This window comes from Cornus florida, unplaced genomic scaffold (genome assembly GCF_030987335.1).
Source record: "Cornus florida cultivar Cherokee Brave unplaced genomic scaffold, ASM3098733v1 CherokeeBrave_3.0.0_Hap2_Chr09, whole genome shotgun sequence".
Taxonomy (NCBI): Eukaryota; Viridiplantae; Streptophyta; class Magnoliopsida; order Cornales; family Cornaceae; genus Cornus; species Cornus florida.
The window spans coordinates 68,553,360-68,570,835 of NW_026775579.1; the positions used below are offsets into that span (position 1 = coordinate 68,553,360).

The 17,476-nt window shown below is 34.7% G+C and overlaps 2 protein-coding genes across 15 annotated transcripts in view; both read left to right on the forward strand.

Annotated features, from left to right (window-relative positions):
- Positions 1-694: 694 nt before the first annotated feature.
- Positions 695-17,476, forward strand: part of LOC132274233 (uncharacterized) — a 51,351-nt gene continuing 34,569 nt past the window's right edge. For 5 of the 14 annotated variants that reach the window (XR_009470362.1, XR_009470364.1, XR_009470365.1 and 2 more), the window contains exons 1-3: positions 696-819; positions 2,193-2,301; positions 2,393-2,501. The gene's annotated coding sequence lies outside the window, so the exon portion shown is untranslated. The other 9 variants (XR_009470370.1, XM_059775469.1, XM_059775472.1 and 6 more) reach the window with 9 other exon arrangements.
- Positions 13,586-15,592, forward strand: LOC132272781 (uncharacterized). Its single transcript, XM_059773874.1, has 2 exons — positions 13,586-14,656; positions 15,266-15,592. The coding sequence occupies exons 1-2, from the start codon at positions 13,586-13,588 to the stop codon at positions 15,590-15,592; spliced, it is 1,398 nt and encodes a 465-aa protein (XP_059629857.1).

Consider the following 17,476-nt stretch of genomic DNA (forward strand, 5'->3'; position numbering starts at 1 on the left):
GGGGAACGGCCCAATATACCATCCGTTTGGATAATATAAAAGAAAATGAGTAACTTCTGGGGGTGGTTTAGCAATGTTTATTATATATTTATGTAAGAATGCCATAAAAAAATAGAGGGAAAAAAAAAAAAGTCCCAGTTAATAATATGTTTGGTCAAATTATTTTTAGTTTTAAAATTTTGTAAACAAAACACCAAAAACACTTTATTTTCGCCTAAAGATTTTTTTCATTTCTCTTTCCACTTCAGCAATTAGCAAAGAGAAAGAAAGCTTATTGTCACAGTCCAGCATCAAGGCATTACTTCTACTCGCACAAGCGATTGGTCAGCCCGTACGATCTGGGCATATCAAGACTATATGCTGACTGATTTCGACCTACCTTGATCTCATAAGAGGAACGACTCCATCGACAGGCATGACATCATGCCTTACTTTTATTTATTTCTTAAAAAAATAGCTCGATAAGCTGATGAACATCATACACACCGTAAAAGATTATTTGAGTAAAAAGTAAACACCTATTCTGAGTAAAGGGTAAAAAGATACTCCGAATGGCCTTTGAGATCAACAATCAAGCTGGAGCTTCATTTTAGTTGGGCCAATTTCTATAGGGCCTTGGCCCAATATAGATCCAAGATACAGGTCATTTTGAATCTGGCCCACTTCTCCCACGAACTTTCAGTTAATGATTTTTTTTCGCAATTGAAACGGTACAATAATCTTCAAGGTCTGAGGCTATCAATCCCCAGATTTACTACGAGAGAGGGAAGAGAAATTTGCAGTCCACGATCTCTATCACCCAGGGACTTTCAGTTTCAGGTACTTCATCTAAGACTCAAACTTATATATTCTTTTCTTTCATTTTTCCTGCGATTTCTCGCCAACCAAACAGAAATGTTCGGATATGATTTTGATTTAATCGAGTGATTTGTAGTCCTCAGATAAAATACAGCCCACTCAGCTAGAATTAGACACCATGGACGCAGAAGCTAGATCAGTCCACTTTCTAAAAAAATATTTTTAGGGCAAATCAATTCAGCCTCCCCAATCGCCTCCATCTCTATTCTCGTTCTCAACTCCGAACTTGCCCCCCCTCTCTCTCTCTGCAACTGCAAACTACAAGAATCAGAAGTTCAAAACCCATATATTTCAGTTTATATGTCTGTCTGCAAGAATCAAAAGTTCAAAACCTATTACCTATATCAAAACCCATATCGGTATATCATTTCAGATTGTTCAAAAATCAAAACCCATATCTTTCAGTTTCCATCGCCCGCTGTTCCAGTTCGGGTTCGCAGTTCGCAAGCTTCAGCCGCTGGCCCGCTGTCTCTCAACTCTCAAGCTTGCCCCCCTCCCTCTCTCTCTGCAACTGCTAACTTGTATGTATGGGTTTTGTTTTAATTTTTTTTTTTTTTTCTAAATCAACTAATCAAGGTCTGTAATTCTTGTTTTGCAAACTAAATCCTATTTGGTGAAATTTTTTATGATCTTTTTTATATAATTTTTTTTTTAACAATATAATAACAAAATTTGCATTGTATTTTGAGGTAATCATTGCATTGCATTTTGAGGTAATCACCGTAATCTACATTTTATTTCAGCAAAACAAATAAATTTTTTTAAAATTTCTATAACTTCTATTGCTGTTTTTTTTTTTTTTTTTTTCTGTGTCATTATGTCTACAAGAAAATTTGAATCTGGGCATGAAAAAAGAAAGAGAAAAAAAAAAAGAATCTGAACTGGATTAGAAATCTGCAGAGAGATTGAATCTGAAACAATTTTTATTTGAAAATGGAAATATTTTCAGAACTAAAAAAAAAATCATAACAAGAACTTTGACAAGCAAAAGTACTTAATATAGGGTAAAGCTCTAAAGTTACTTCTTGAAAATTAAAATACTTACAAAAAGCATGCTTTTGGGTGAATTCCGTAGTGTTGGAAGGGGCTTGCCATGAACCACCTCACACTCTGCTTCCACAAGTAGATTCTCAAATAGGATTAGTAAATTGGTCAAAAGAAGAGATAGGGCATTGAGTGGTGAATTGTTCAGAAATAAATTGGTAATTTTTTTTTATTAAAATCCCAAATAGGATTTCCTATGCCTTAATCAGTCAATTGTCTAAAGAAACATTGTTAGTTAACTAAAATTGAATTAAACAACAGTTGATTTTGGTTGATATATTTTGATTTAGCCCACCCCATTGAGAAATCCTGGATCTGCCCTTGCCCAGATTTACTACGAGAGAGGGAAGGGAAATTTGCAATCCACGATCTCTATCACCCAGGGACTTTCAGTTTCAGGTAATTCATCTAAGATTCAAACTTATATTTTCTTTTCTTTCCTAAACAGAAATGTTCCGATATGATTTTGATTTAATCGAGTAATTTGTAGTCCTCAGATAAAATACAGTCCACTCAGCTAGAATTAGACACCATGGACGCAGAAGCTAGCTCAGTCCCCTTTCTCTGATCTTCGCTTTCCGCAAACTACGACACAAACGGTACTTGAAACCTGATTTCCTTTTGATGAATGATAAATATAGATAATTTCTAAGAATAACACTTTTGATTTTGTAATTTCTAGCTCATAAAGTAAATTTTCTTGAGAAATATCATTTAGAAGCCATTAGATTATAAATGAAGATCCTAAGAAGTTTTTTGAAGAATTCAGTGGCTTTTGTTTGTGTAGTGATCTATGTTTCTTGCCTTTCGGTTACGACTATTTCGATGCTTAGGCTTCCAGAGGTATCAGTGGGAAATAGTACAATTCTTGCCTTAAGACCCCATAGATTCAATAGATTTGAGAAGGTTTATGTGGATAGTATAGGGAAATTTGGGGAAATGATGGTTGATATGTTGCCTAAAGATCTAAAATTTACTATATTTGTCCCTTCAGAGAAGGCGTTTGAGAGGGACTTGAGGCTGCGGGTGAATGAGAGTTTGAGTGCGGAGAAGGTGAATGATACATATGCAATACTCACTCGAGTATTGGGTTTCTCGGCTGTGCCTCGGATGATTTCTTCAGTTATGTTACCATTTGATAAGGAGATCAATTATGATTCCTTATCTGGATTTAGATTGTACATTTCAAAGGGATTAGATGGAATGCTGGTAGTTAATAGAGTTAGGTCAGTGCGGGAAGGTCTTAGTTAATATTTTTTATTTGAAAATGAGCCTAAATTACAGAGCTCGAGCTAGGGTTAGGGCACACTGTTCTCTGAGAATCAGAGAGAGAAAGAGAGATCACTGCAAATCTACGAAGCTCCCCACTTTACAGGCAAGTACTCATCTGTACACTCTTCGCTTTGATTGATAGCATATTAGTATATGTGTGTGCATCTTCAAGAAATGAGGACTATATACATCTGCAAAAGTCTCATCTCACTCTCTCTCAACAATTCTTCACATCTCAACACAGCTTTTCCTTAGCACGGGTAAATGTGATATCTCATATGTTGTTAATAACCCACTCTTACTTACTTACAGTGTTGAGAATAGGCTTAAGCCACGGCTAAGAGTTCTGGAGGTTTTGGAAAGCAGGAATTTGCTTCTTAAAAAGCCGAGTTTGGGGACTGTATGCAGGATGACTGATAAGAAGTTCTTTGAGAAATATGTAGTCCCTCATTCAAATGAAGTTGGCCAATTATTTGTGGCTCGTTGAAAGCAGAAATATGTGCTTAAGATCATGATATCATTCGTGACTTAATGATTTAATACCTAGGGGCAGGCTGAGACTGAATCTTTTTTCCAGAAAGCAAATGACTTTGAGGCATAGCATGGCAGGTAAGTAGCTACTCTTTTCTCGTACTGCAGAGAAAAACATGGATTAATTTTCCAGCTGGCTGTCTAATTTCAAATTTGTTGAAATATATCCTTAATTTAACATTTCTTTTTCCCTTTTTCAAATTTTCAATTGAGGCATCATGTTGAGTAATCCTGATAGGTATTATATCTTGCTCAAGCTTTCTCATTTTGTGTGAGGCAATGATTATGGCCGTGATCTTAATTTAACATTCCCTTTTCCCTTTTTCAAATTTTCTTTTCAAATTTTCAGACTTCCATTAGATTGAGAGATCCAATTTTTATTTACTCTATAATTATTTCCAAAAAACATGACCAACACAATCCAAGGTTAAGCTATGAATTCCCTATTTCTCAACTCGAAATTTCTTTTAGTTATACAAAGGTTCCAAATCATAAATAGAACACAAATAAAGAAGAAAAAGCGAGTCAAGAATAAAGTTGGTACATAAATAAAATAACTAAAGTTCAATATAAATTACTGCAAAATGTAAACAGAGTCAACTTTTCAGTTTTTCACTATGAAATATGGTATCTAATTAGTACACCATATTCCATATAGATACAACCCGGAAAGCTAAGGTAACATGCAAAGTTTAGCCTTTTGTGATTGGACTCCAATCCTTTAAACGAACAAACCGACAGTGATTACAAATTTAATTCATCTGAACCTTATAAATGGTCTATAATCTCACAGCTTCTCCTCTGTCGCATTTTGGCGATGGCATGTCGGTCGGAAAAATCTTCTTGAAGATATAAAAGAAGCAACCTTGTGAATTTTCACTTTCATGATCTTCAATTACCTCCCTTTTGGCCGCCTTCTTTGATGTTATCTTCATTTTCTCCTTGTGGGTTTTTCGCATAACGTAAACTTCAGCAAGATTAGCTCCGGCTAAAGACATGGCCGGAAAAACAAAGCCGAAATTGTGTGTGAGAACTGGATTGTCTTTTGACAATTGGATTTTGTGATGATAAGGTTTTGGGGGGCTTAAAGAAGCTATTTATACACAAGTATGGGCGTGGAGAGCAAGCAAGTTTTGTCACTGCAAGTTCTTGGCTGTTTCATTTCATGGCGGCTTGGAAATAAGATTGAAGACTTCGTTTAAAAAATATGGAGTGGGGTCACATGAAAAGTGGTCCTTTTAATATTAGACCATGAATCCTGCATGACATAAACATGAATAAAGTTGGCTTGGTGACCAAGTCATTTTTTGACACCATTGCACATTCTTAAAAGGTTGCCTGTTGTGATTGGAAAAAATTGGCATGATTTAAAAAAAAAAAAACAAAAAAGAAATTGATATTGGCGCTCCACTGACATTCCATTTCCTTTTTTTCTAAAAATTAAATTATAATAGAATCCCCACAAGGTAAGGTGCAAAAAACCACTTAACTAGGGCCATTTTACAAATAACCTCTTGAACTAAAGATTGTCTCACTGAACTATTAATTTGTTGCAATTAAGGACGAACTCATCACTATTTTACTCTTTCTTATTAAAATTGTCATTTCTTAGTAAATTATTTTAATTATATTTTCTCTTATTCAAAAATTAATTATACCATTTACCTTAATTTTATAATCCGTATCAATTTACCATAAAAATGAAAAATAATAAATAGATTAATAGCTACCATTTTTTAAAATGATTAACTTATTTAATAAAACTTTTTTATACTCACTTAAACAAAAATTGTGTAAAAAAATATCTTCTTTTTTATGCAGTATTAACAAATTACGTAAATAAAAAATAGCTTTTTTTTATGCAATATATTCATGAAAAATTAAGAAATTACTTAAGTTATTTGAAAATATTCTACTTAAGATTTTTATTTAAATAATTAATTTCAAAATAAAAGTCAAAATTATACAAATTTAATAGAGAATATTTTATCAAATTAGTATGAATTTTTTTCGTAATTTATTTCAACAAGAAAAATAGATTGAATGTAATTCAACAACAAATGGTACTATAGTCATTTAATGAAAAATAGTCAAGGTAATGGAGCATTTTGTAACTAAATGTGATAACTCAGGGGTTTTACGCACAAAAAATATTTTAGGGGCTTATTTGCAAATTTGGACATAATTTAGGAGGATTTTTTTGCTCTTTACCCCTACATCATACAAAATTTAGTTCTAATATTTTTTATACCATAATTTCCCTTCATATAAAAGGAGATTGAATATCCTCCTATTCTATGCACCATCCGGTGTATAAAAAGGACTTAGTTTAAATCGAGTGCACAAAGAACTAGTGGAACTGGAGAACCGATTGGAATCGAACCGAATCAGTGCTTCGGTTCCGGTTCCTCACTAGTCCAGTTTTAGTTCAAATTTATAGAACCGTTGAGTAACGGTTCGTTTTCAGATCCTTTGGAACCGAACCAAATATGTTATTTTTTAAATTATATAATTCCTATGAATAATGATAATATTAAGGGATTCTGATATCCCTCCCATACTGAATATTCCATCCTCTCTGGAGTAGATTTGGGCTTGGTATTAGGCTTTTATACACATATAGGCCCAGTTTGGATCCATCCTTGTGTTTATGTCATTGCTTTTTGATTAGCCTCCAGGTTAGGCTTTCGGCTAATTAGCCCAATCCACTTTTTCCTGGCTAAGAGGATCCATATATGCTTAATTGTGGAGGCAGTGTTCAGGTTTTGCCTAATCGGTCCATATTTATTCAAATATCAAGGAAGATGAGTGTAATTTATCTTTTTTTAAACCTCGGTTATAGAGCAAGAGAGGTTGATGGGCCTAATTATTACGTGGCCCATTGAGCTTTACTTCTTACACCCAGTCAGCTAAAGGCCCGATAATTTCTTTTTTATTTGGAAATGAGCCTAACTTACAGAGCTCGAACTAGGTTTAGGGCACACTGTTCTTTGAGAATCAGAGAGAGAGATCACTGCAAATCGACGAAGCTCCCCACTTTACAGGCAAGTACTCATCTCTACACTCTTCGCTTTGATTGATAGCATATTATATGTGTGTGTATTTTCAAGAAATGAGGACTATTTATATCTGCAAAAGTCTCATCTCACTCTCTCTCAACAACACTTCACAACTCAACAAAACCCCAATCTCTCTTTTCTCTTCCCTCTTCTCTCCAGAAAGCCCCATTCCGGTGGCCGATTACTTGATTGATAGATACAAATTTTCTGCTGAAACTGCTTCGAAAGTCTCTTCCGTCGTAAAGTATCTGAAAAGGCCCGAAGAGACCGATTCGGTTCTTTCATTTCTCCAGGAAAGTGGTTTTGCGGATACCCATCTCGAGCTTCTCATCAAACGCATGCCTCAAGTTCTCTCTGCAAATCTTGAGCGCTCCATCAAACCCAAATTCAAGTTTTTACAAGACTTGGGTATTTCTTCTAGCGATGTTGTGGAAATTGTTTCGTCTCACCCACGGATTCTAGCTACTAGCGTTGATCGGCTTGGTCCGTCAATTTTAGCATTGAAGAGTGTTTTGGGTTCAAATATGGATGTGCCTATGGCTTTAAAGAGATCTAGGAGGCTTTTGGGGCATGATTTGGCGAAAACAATGATACCCAATATTGAATTTATGAAGAGTTGTGGTATTAGTTCGTCGCAAATAACCCACCATGTCTGTAAATTCCCAAGATTATTCTTGCATAAACCGACGAGTATTAGAGAATATGTCAACAGGGTTGATGAGATGGGTTTCAACAGGAAATCTAAGTTGTTTATTGAAGCGATTCGGATTATTAGTTCTATGACTAAAGAGAATTGGGAGTTGAAATTGGAGGTGTTTAAGAGTTTGGGGTTTTCGGAAGATAACATTTTGTCAGTTTTTAGGACACAGCCTCAGGCTTTTGGTAAGTCAGAGAGGAAAATTAGGGCGATAACTCAGCTTTTCCTTAGCACGGGCAAATGTGATATCTCATTTGTTGTTAAAAACCCAGAATTATTTGGTTACAGTGTTGAGAATAGGCTTAAGCCACGGTTAAGAGTTCTGGAGGTATTGGAAAGCAGGAATTTGCTTCTTAAAAAGCAGAGTTTGGTAACTGTATGCAAGATGACTGATAAGAAGTTCTCTGAGAAATATATACTCCCTTATACAAATGAAGTTGGCCAATTAGTTGTGGTTAACAAGCCCCCTTGTTGAAAGCAAATAACCCACCATGTCTGTAAATTCCCAAGATTATTCTTGCATAAACCGACGAGTATTAGAGAATATGTCAAGAGGGTTGATGAGATGGGTTTTGACAGGAAATCTAAGTTGTTTATTCAAGCGATTCTGGTTATTAGTTCTATGACTGTAGAGAATTTGGAGTTGAAATTGGAGGTCTTTAAGAGTTTGGGGTTTTCGGAAGATGACATTTTGTCAGTTCTTAGGAAACAGCCTCAGGCTTTTGCTAAGTCAGAATGGAAAATTAAGGCGATAACTCAGCTTTTCCTTAGCACGGGCAATTGTGATATCTCATTTTTTGTTAAAAACCCCGGAATTATTGGTTTCAATGTTGAGAATAGGATTAAGCCACGGTTAAGAGTTCTTGAGGTGTTGGAAAGCAGGAATTTACTTCTTAAAAAGTCGAATTTAGCAACTGTATGCGGGATGGCTGATAAGAAGTTCTTTGAGAAATATGTACTCCCTTATTCAGATGAAGATGGTGAATTATTCGTGGTTAACAAGGCCTTGTTGACAGCAGAAATATGTGCTTAAGATCATGACATCCTTTGTGACTTCATGATTGCATACCTAGAGGCAGGCTGAGACTGAATCTTTTTTCCAAAAAGCAAATGACTTTGAGGCATTGCATGGCAGGTAAGTACGTACACTTTTCTTCTATCCATATGGTGTACTACTGAGAAAAACATGGATTAATTTTCCAGCTGGCTGTCTAATTTCAAATGTGTTGAAATATATCCTTAATTTAACATTTCTTTTTCCCTTTTTCAAATTTTCAATTGAGGCATCATGTTGAATAATCCTGATAGGTAATATATCTTGCTCAAGCTTTCTCATTTTGCATGAGGCAATGATAATGGCCGTGATCTTATTCTTCACGCATAATTATGTCATTGTGCAGAATTGTATGCTATTATAAGTTTTGTTTATCATGTACATTGAAACTTACAGTAGTCATGCATATCTTCCAATATAACCATGAATTGGCATATCTTCCAATATAACCATGAATTGGGGAAGTAAGGTGCTTCTTACAGTAGTCATGCATATACTGAAAATTGGATCAAGTGAGTTCAGCAGTAGGATAAATCCAACAAAAGGGAGACTAGAGAACCTCCTCACACAGCAAATGTGACAAAACCCCTTTTTAAGTGGATTATTTGATGTGAGAAATTGGTTGAAATTGAATTTCAAGGCTTTTTTATTTTTTATTTTTTTTATAACTATTTTTAAAATTATAGTTGTTGTTGTTGTGGTGGTGGTGGTGGTAATAAAAAGAATTGCAAGTTGAACCTAATTTCACAAACAAAATGTGCCAAATTTTAGCTATTTTTTCATTCAATCTGGAATCAAGGTGAAAAAAAGCCTACTTAGGCAGTGAGGGTGCCTATCCTGGGTCGCCTTACGGATGAGGATGACCATTTTTCACTTCTTATAATTTGTCCGAGCTTACCTCGTCAAGATTTATTCTAGTAGGTTACACTGTTGATGAAATATACATTAGTAAAGTGCATAATTTACTCCTATAACATTCTAAATTCTATTGAAATGTCCCCCCAATAGAGGATCATGCATTTTTCATTTAATTTGTCCTTAAATACTTGTATGAAGTGGTTTCAACCAGTCCATTGACCACACCAAATTCAATCTAACCTGTTCCCAAATTATTAGTCTATTTATCTATTGTTCTAACAAAAACTCATACTCACATTCTCCTATAATGAGTTCTCCACATTTTACTTTGGAAGGTGAGTGGATGAGTAAAGATCCCAAGAGATTCCTCCTTATCTTGTCTTTCTCTATAGCAGTGATCTTTATTCTGCAATCCTCCTGAACTAAAAATGTCTTTTGGCAATGGTCTTTCTAAAATGCCCTTAACAAGAAACATGATGTGATGCTCACATATACAGTCATAGTACTATGTGTGTGATATATATATATATATATAGTTACTTTAGTTGAAAGATGCTCCCAACTTGTGCCAGAATTACTAATTCCCTTTCTGTCCATAGAATTAATGATGATATGCAGGGGCATTAAAGTATTTTTCCTCAAAATTTAGTTCTTTCTCAAATTGTTAAATAGTCCTGAGCCATAAGTCATTTGGTGGTTCATTTGAGACCAAATTTTAATTGTAGTGAAATCCTTTCTCTATGACAGTGATCTTTATTCTGCAATCCTTCTGAACTAAAAATGTCTTTGAGCAATGATGAAAAAGATGGACAAAAGTAATAACTTTCATCATATAAGCCGTTGTTAACTCATGATTTTGGATAGATATTCTAAATCCCATTTTATAACTGTTCTCTCTTTTATAGCATACCCCAGGTTACTACTTTTATAGCTTGTGTTCGGCTTAGGGGTGCACGCGGTTCGAATTGGACTGGTTTGAGAATATTTTGGAACCAAACCATTTATAAAGGTTCCATAAAAATTGGAACCGAACCAAACCATGTTCCAATGGAACTGAACCAAACCAAACCATAAAAAAACGGTTTGGTTTGGTTGGGTTTCATAGTTTTAGGGTTTTTTATAATTCAATCTAATATATATATACAATTAAAAATATATATTATATATTATATATAATATAATTTTTATTATATATTATGATATATATTTGTGTGGTTAAAGAGCTAATCTTATTATTTTATTATTTATATAATACAAAATATAATACGAAATATATAAATATATATACAATTTATAAAACGGTTCGGTTCGGTCTTGTAGAACCTCAAATCGTAACCAATCCGTTTATAGACGGTTCCATGTTTTTGAACCATAACTGAACCGAACCGTGAAAATGGTGATTGAGTGTGTTTTTCCTTTCTTCCTTTTTTTTTTTTATTTTTTTTATTTTTTATTTTTATTTATTATGATGGCAGAAAACCTTGAATAGATATGGAAAGAGAAGTTTAGATGTTGTTTGCTTTTGTCACTATGGCAGAGAAAAAGTAATAAAAGAAAATAGAAGCATTAGGTACATAGGTGAAGCTATTGCTATAAAGACGAATATGACGTATGATGCGTTCAAAGAACTATTTTGCTGACAATTTTCGATTGATTTTCATAAGAAAGTAACATGGTATGAAGGCAATGCTTCTAGTAAATCTGTAAATGACAACAGAGTCAATGTTTATATTGATGATGGAATGGTTGTGGGGCTAGAATCCTTTCCTTGTCATGTCACCTTAAGGTAGTTCATAATCCTACTAAACTTAATATGTTTTTGATTTATTTATTTATTTATTTTTAAATGTAGAGAATATGTTTTTAGTCTAATACTGTAAATGTTATGTAGGACACCAAATGAAGATCGTGACAACTCCCAGTTGTTGAGCAATGGCATTATTGGCTTGATACTCGGGCTAAGAGGACAGATACTTGATACTCGGGCTTGCCATCTTTATAACAAACCAACAGTGATTACACAATACAAAACCATATAATTTAATTCATCTGAAGCTTATAAATGGTCTAATCTCACAGCTTCTACTCTGTCATGTCTTGGCGATGGCACGACGGTCGGATGTATCTTCTTGAAGATCGAAAAGTAGCAACCTTGTGGATTTTCACTTTCATGATCTGCAATTACCTCCCTTTTGGCCGCCTTTGATGTTCTCTTCATCTTCTCCTTGTGAATTTTTCGCATCACATAAACTTCAGCAAGATTGGCACCGGCTAAAGACATGGCCGGAAAAATAAAGCCGGTACGGTGAAATTGTGTGAGAAATGGATGTCTTGTGACAATTGGATTGATTTTGTGATGATAATGTCTTGTGACAATTGGCCTTAAAGAAGCCATTTATACACAATTATAGGCTTGGAGAGCAAGCAAGTTTTGTCACTGCATGTTCTTGGTTGTTTCATTTCATGGCGGCTTAGAAATAAGATTGAAGACTTTCTTGGGAAAAATATGTAGTGGGGTCACATGAAAAGTGTTCCTGCATGACATAAACATGCATAAAGTTGGCTTAGTGATCAAGTCATTTTTGGCCTATTGCTCTTGTAGGCTCAACGATATCCTTTTGACAATTTTGCATTTTGTGTTAGACACCATTGCACATTCCTAAAAGGTTGCCTATTAATTGGCTGGTATATATTGGACAAAATTGGCATCATCAAATATATCATAGAGAAAAGTGCAAAAAAAACCCCTGAACTATTGGGGTTTTGCAAGTAACCCCCTTGAACTATAAAAAACCCCATGAACTTTAGCATTGTTGCAATTAAATCCATTAAAACAATTGCCGGCACCGGAAAAGCCAAAAGGCATCTATACCTTTAATAGTAACGACGTAGTTTCAACGTCTGTACACTTTAACTTGCTGACATGTAAAGTGAAATATGAAGGGCCACTAATATTGTGACAACACACGATTTAAAGATAATGTTTCTCACCCTTATCTAATTGGCGGCATTACAGAACCCACCCTTCCCTTTTACGAGCTATTATAACGAATGAAGGACAGTATCAACAACTCTGCCATGGAATTCCTTTATTCTCTGCAACTCCTTGATTACCTCGAACACTAATTGTAGTTTTAAAACCCTAATAATTTCTTTTGGTATGAGCTGACCCCCAAGGATCTGTCTTGCTTCAAGCTCTGGAACTCAGTAAATTCCTTACCTTTATTCCATTATTTTCAGTTTTCTTCTAGCTGATTTATATATAGAGAAAGTGTAAACCCCTTATGCTTTATCTTGTTTTGTTGATGTTGACAAAGTATTACTCGACAGAGACAATGATTGTTATTTGTTCCTTTTTGGTGCCTTTATCGTGCTTTTTTTTTTTGTGAGTTTTCTGTGTTTTTTATATTTGTTGCTTACTATTGAAAGCTCCTAGGTACAAAAGCTTAAATGTTGTCTTTGTATAAACGACCTATGTTCTATAAAATGCTTATTTGTGGTCTCCATCAGTAAAAGTTGTCTGCATCCGAAGACACATATCTATAGTGTATGTAACTTGTGGTCCCTCTATTTGAGTCAAATTTTTTTGTATGTTCTGTAGTGGTTGAGTGGTCCTTGTCGTGTGTTTAATTTTCTTTTGTATTATTGATTTTTTTGTCAACTTGTTATGTTGAATATTTAATTATGTCTTCCTTGTTTGTGCCTATCATGTGTTATTAATTTTGCCTCAATATTAAAATTTGATTTTAATTTACCTTAATTTTGCCTTAACATTGTGATAACCATTATTTTTTTTTTTTAAGTAATTAAACACTGTGATAACTTTGTAAGCACATAATGGTATTTAAATTTTCTCTTACCACTATATATTACCATGTCTGCACTATATGCCTTTGAAAGATCTTGGTATTGTTTCAACTGATACCACTTGTTTGTCATTGTAATTTGTTATTGTAAATGGATGGTCTTTACACAATTGAACTTCATCATGGGGGTGTTTTTGAGAAATCACCCCCCATGACGTACCTAAGAGGAAATATCTCACACTTCGAGAAAGTAAACCCTGACTTGATGTCAATGATTGAGATTCAAGGGATGGCAAGTAAGTTAGGATATGGGCTATCAGGGAAGTTTTTTACAAAGTACCCTATGAGTGGCAAAGCTTTAGAGAAGTCAAGTGTGATATAGATGTGTTTAGAATGTTTTATGGCCATGAAGCCCATAGGGAAAGCAGTAAAAGTGAAACTTTACATTGTTGCACCTTTATTGAGCAATGCAGAAAATGTGGCAGGTTTATATGGTGAATTAGGTTCAAATGGTGAATTAGGGTGGGATACTGCAGTACACCAAACCCTCATTGCTCACGTGTCTAGCCCAAATTGTCAAAATGATGAGTTGATAAGTTTATATGGATTTGATGATGATGGATTTGACAGTGGTTCTATGCAGCAAGAGTTTATTCCTTCAAGGGATTTGGGGGAAAAGGAATTAGAAGTAGGCATGAAATTTGGGTCAGCTGAAGATTTTAGGTTGGCATTGAGGGAAATAGCATTGAAGAACAAGTTTGATATAAAATTCACAAGAAATGATGGAGATAGGGTAAGTGCAGTATGCAAAGCTGAATGTGGTTGGAGGATATATGCAAGCAAACCAGAATATAATAATTGCTTAATAATTAAGACATGTGTATCAAAACACACAAATTGCCTTTGGTTTCACACCAATGCACAAGCATCATCTTCCTATTTAGCAACCAAATACTTAGAACAATTGAGAATTAACCCAAAGATGCCTTTAAGTACACTTAGGACCAATATTGCATGTGATTTAAACATTGATGTATCTAAACACAAAGTGTATAAGGCTAAGAGGAAGGCATTAGAATTGATTGAGGGAAATGATGCAGAACAGTATGAAAAAATGAGGGATTATTGTAGTTTGATCTTGAGAACAAACCCTGGTGTTATTAAACTACAAACTGAGCCCACTGGTGTTGAAAATGAGAGAAGGTTTCAAAGGGTTTTTATCCGTTATTCCGCAATGAAAACTGGTTTTAAAGAAGGTTGTAGGCCCCTAATTGGTGTGGATGGTTGCTTTCTAAAAGGGCCATATGGTGGCCATCTATTGAGTGCAGTGTCAAATGATGGAAATGGCCAAATTTTTCAAGTTACAATTGCAATAGTGGAAGCTGAGACAAGAGATTCTTGGGAGTGGTTTATGGGAGAATTGATTGATGTCATAGGGTCCTACCATGGTACAACTTTCATATCTGATAGACAGAAGGTACATATTTTTAGTTGCAATTGTGTTTTACTATTTAATTAATGTTTTTAACAAGTTGATATTGTTTCTATTAACATAAATATTCTGGTATTTTATCTCATATGCAAGGTTTAGTAGAAACCTTTGATCACATGATGGAAGGTTCAGACCACAAATTTTGTGTGAGGCATTTGTATGAGAATTTCAAGCTCAAATTCAAAGGACAACAACTAAAAAATGAGTTATGAGAGGCAGCAAGGTCATATACTGATGCAGATTTTGAACAACATATGAGGAAAATAAGGGACTTGAATGTTGATGCTTATGAATGGTTGAGGAAGGTGCCAGCTGAACTGTGGTCTAGGTCAGGGTTCACACATATTTCAAAAAATGATGTGCTCATCAACAACATGTGTGAGAGTTGGAATGCAGTTCTTGTTGAAGTAAGGGATAAGCCAATCATATACATGTTGGAGTGGATTAGAAGACACCTAATGCTAACGTTCCAATGCAAGAAAGAATGGATGCTAGCACAGGGTAGGTTATTATGTCCAGAAGTACAAAAGAATTTGAACAAAGTCAACATCAAGCTAGAATGTGTAATGTGCAATATGCTGGTGATCAAATGAGGTACAATGCTATGGCATTAGTGAGGCAGTTGACATTGAGAATAAATCATGCAGTTGTAGGGTCTGGGATGTGACTGGTATCCCTTGTAGGCATGCTGGAGCATGCATATTTACCAAGAGAAACTCTCCTGAAGCATATGTTCACCCACACTACCACAGAGAAACCTATTTGAAGTCCTATGCTGGTATAATCTTGGCAATTCCAATGGGGAGGTTGATGACAACAGACCCCATTCACCCATTGCTTCCACCATACTATAGGAAACCCACTAGTAGACCAAAGAAGGTAGGAAAGTGGTCACAACTCAAGGACATGTCAATTAGTTGAACCATTGGTCATTAAGAAACCTCCACCAAGAAGGGGAGGTAGACCACCAATTATGGGAAGAGGAAAAGGAGTAGGACCTGAGGGGATGCCAATTATGGGAAGAGGAAAAGGAGTAGGACATGAGGAAGAGGAAGGAGGGGTTCAAGGGGAAGAGCAAAAAGACTTCAAGTTCCTGCTGCAGTACCTGCACAGGAAGAGGTATTCTTATGTGATCTATACTTATAATTTTCATGTAATATATACCTTAAAATAAGCTAACTTTTACTACTGATTTGCATTTTAGGTTCTAAATATACCATTTTCTCAGCTTTCACAAACTCAAGCATTATCATCTTCTTCAAGGTATAATCAAAACACTCATATGTTCTTTGTATTTTGATAATGACTTCTTCCAGATTTTTTTTTAATTGCTTGGTTGAGTGACAGGTCAACGATGGATAATGAATATGCTTGTTGGTAGTGAAGATGGACACTAATTGTAGCTTCTGTTGATGGTTTTTGTTGGTAGTGAAGATGGACACTAATTGTAGCTTCTGTTGATGGTTTTTGTTGTTGACTGGCCACCTGTTACAACTTTTGTTTATGGTTACTTCTGTCTACTTGTTGCAGTTGTCAATGCTTTTTGTCACTCCAAGCTACTGTTAAAGGTTGTTTTGCTGTAGTTATGCCTTGTTCTGACAAGATGAACTTAACTTTTATGTTTTTTGGTGATTGTAATTGTTAACTTCTATGACATAGGATTTGGTACTATTTTCTATTTGAATGTATGTTATTAAGTACTATGGGTGATGTTATGAATGTTTAAGTTCAGGAAATGTAACATGTTTTTAATTATGATTGTTGTCATGTGGTGCTATGCTTATTTTCTTCCATTATTTTGTCAATGCATAGCAGAGAGTAAAGCACTATGTCATTTAGTGTTTCCAAATTCTATTCCTTTCTTTAATTATGATTGTTGTCATGTGGTGCTATGGGATGTGGAGTTATGTTTATATATATATTTTTGCCATTTTTTTTGTCAATGCAGAGCAGTGAGTTCCTTTCTTTAATTATGATGGTTGTCATATGGTGCTATAGTATGCGGTGTTATGTTTATATATATTTTTTGCCATTTTTTTGTCAATGCAGAGCAGTGAGTGAGTTTCTTTAATTATGATTGTTGTCATATGGTGCTATGGTATGTCGTGTTTATTTAATTCTATTTTATTTTTTTAATGTTGTAAACTAGATTACTTTGTGTTATTTTTCTATATATCATTCATTTCATTGTCAGTACATAGAACACACACAAAATAAAATTAAAATAAAAAGGGTTAGGAGAAAAAGGATTCTGAAGTAAAGCACCCTAACTCTGATCTGTGTACTTGTTTCCCTCATCTTAAAATGTAAATTGTGTTTAAGAGAAAAAAATGTTCCTGTATTAAGCTTTAAAATTCGAGTTTATGGATTGTAGACCAGTAGTATTTTAATATGTGGCTTATTTGTTCATGTTAGACTTGGGTGGACTGATTCTTAATAGTTATTAATGAAATCCTTGTTGTGAAAATAAACTGTCATGTGAGCATGTTATAGGATTTGCATGTTGTCTTCCTCAAGAAGTCCTTTTTCTTATACAAGTTTTGAGTATTTTGAAATTTGGAATAAATATCAAGAATTTGAGTTAGACTCAAAACCAGCAGGTGAGTTTGAAAGCATATTAGATTACCTTACAGTTTCAAGATCATCCTTGTACTTAGTAACCCTGCTTAAGCAACTACCAAATGCAGGCTTTTCTCTCTCTCTCAAACACACACACACACACACACACAAATTGCTTTCTTCTTCTTCTTCTCTCTCTCTCACTTACTTCTTCTTTCTTTTCTTCTAATTTTTTTGTCAATACAG

Coding starts and splice junctions, on each gene's coding strand:
- LOC132272781 (XM_059773874.1), top strand. CDS start 13,586: ATGAAGCCCATAGGGAAAGCAGTAAAAGTGAAACTTTACATTGTTGCA. Junction 14,657..15,265: donor TCATATCTGATAGACAGAAG/GTACATATTTTT, acceptor TGATCAAATGAG/GTACAATGCTATGGCATTAG.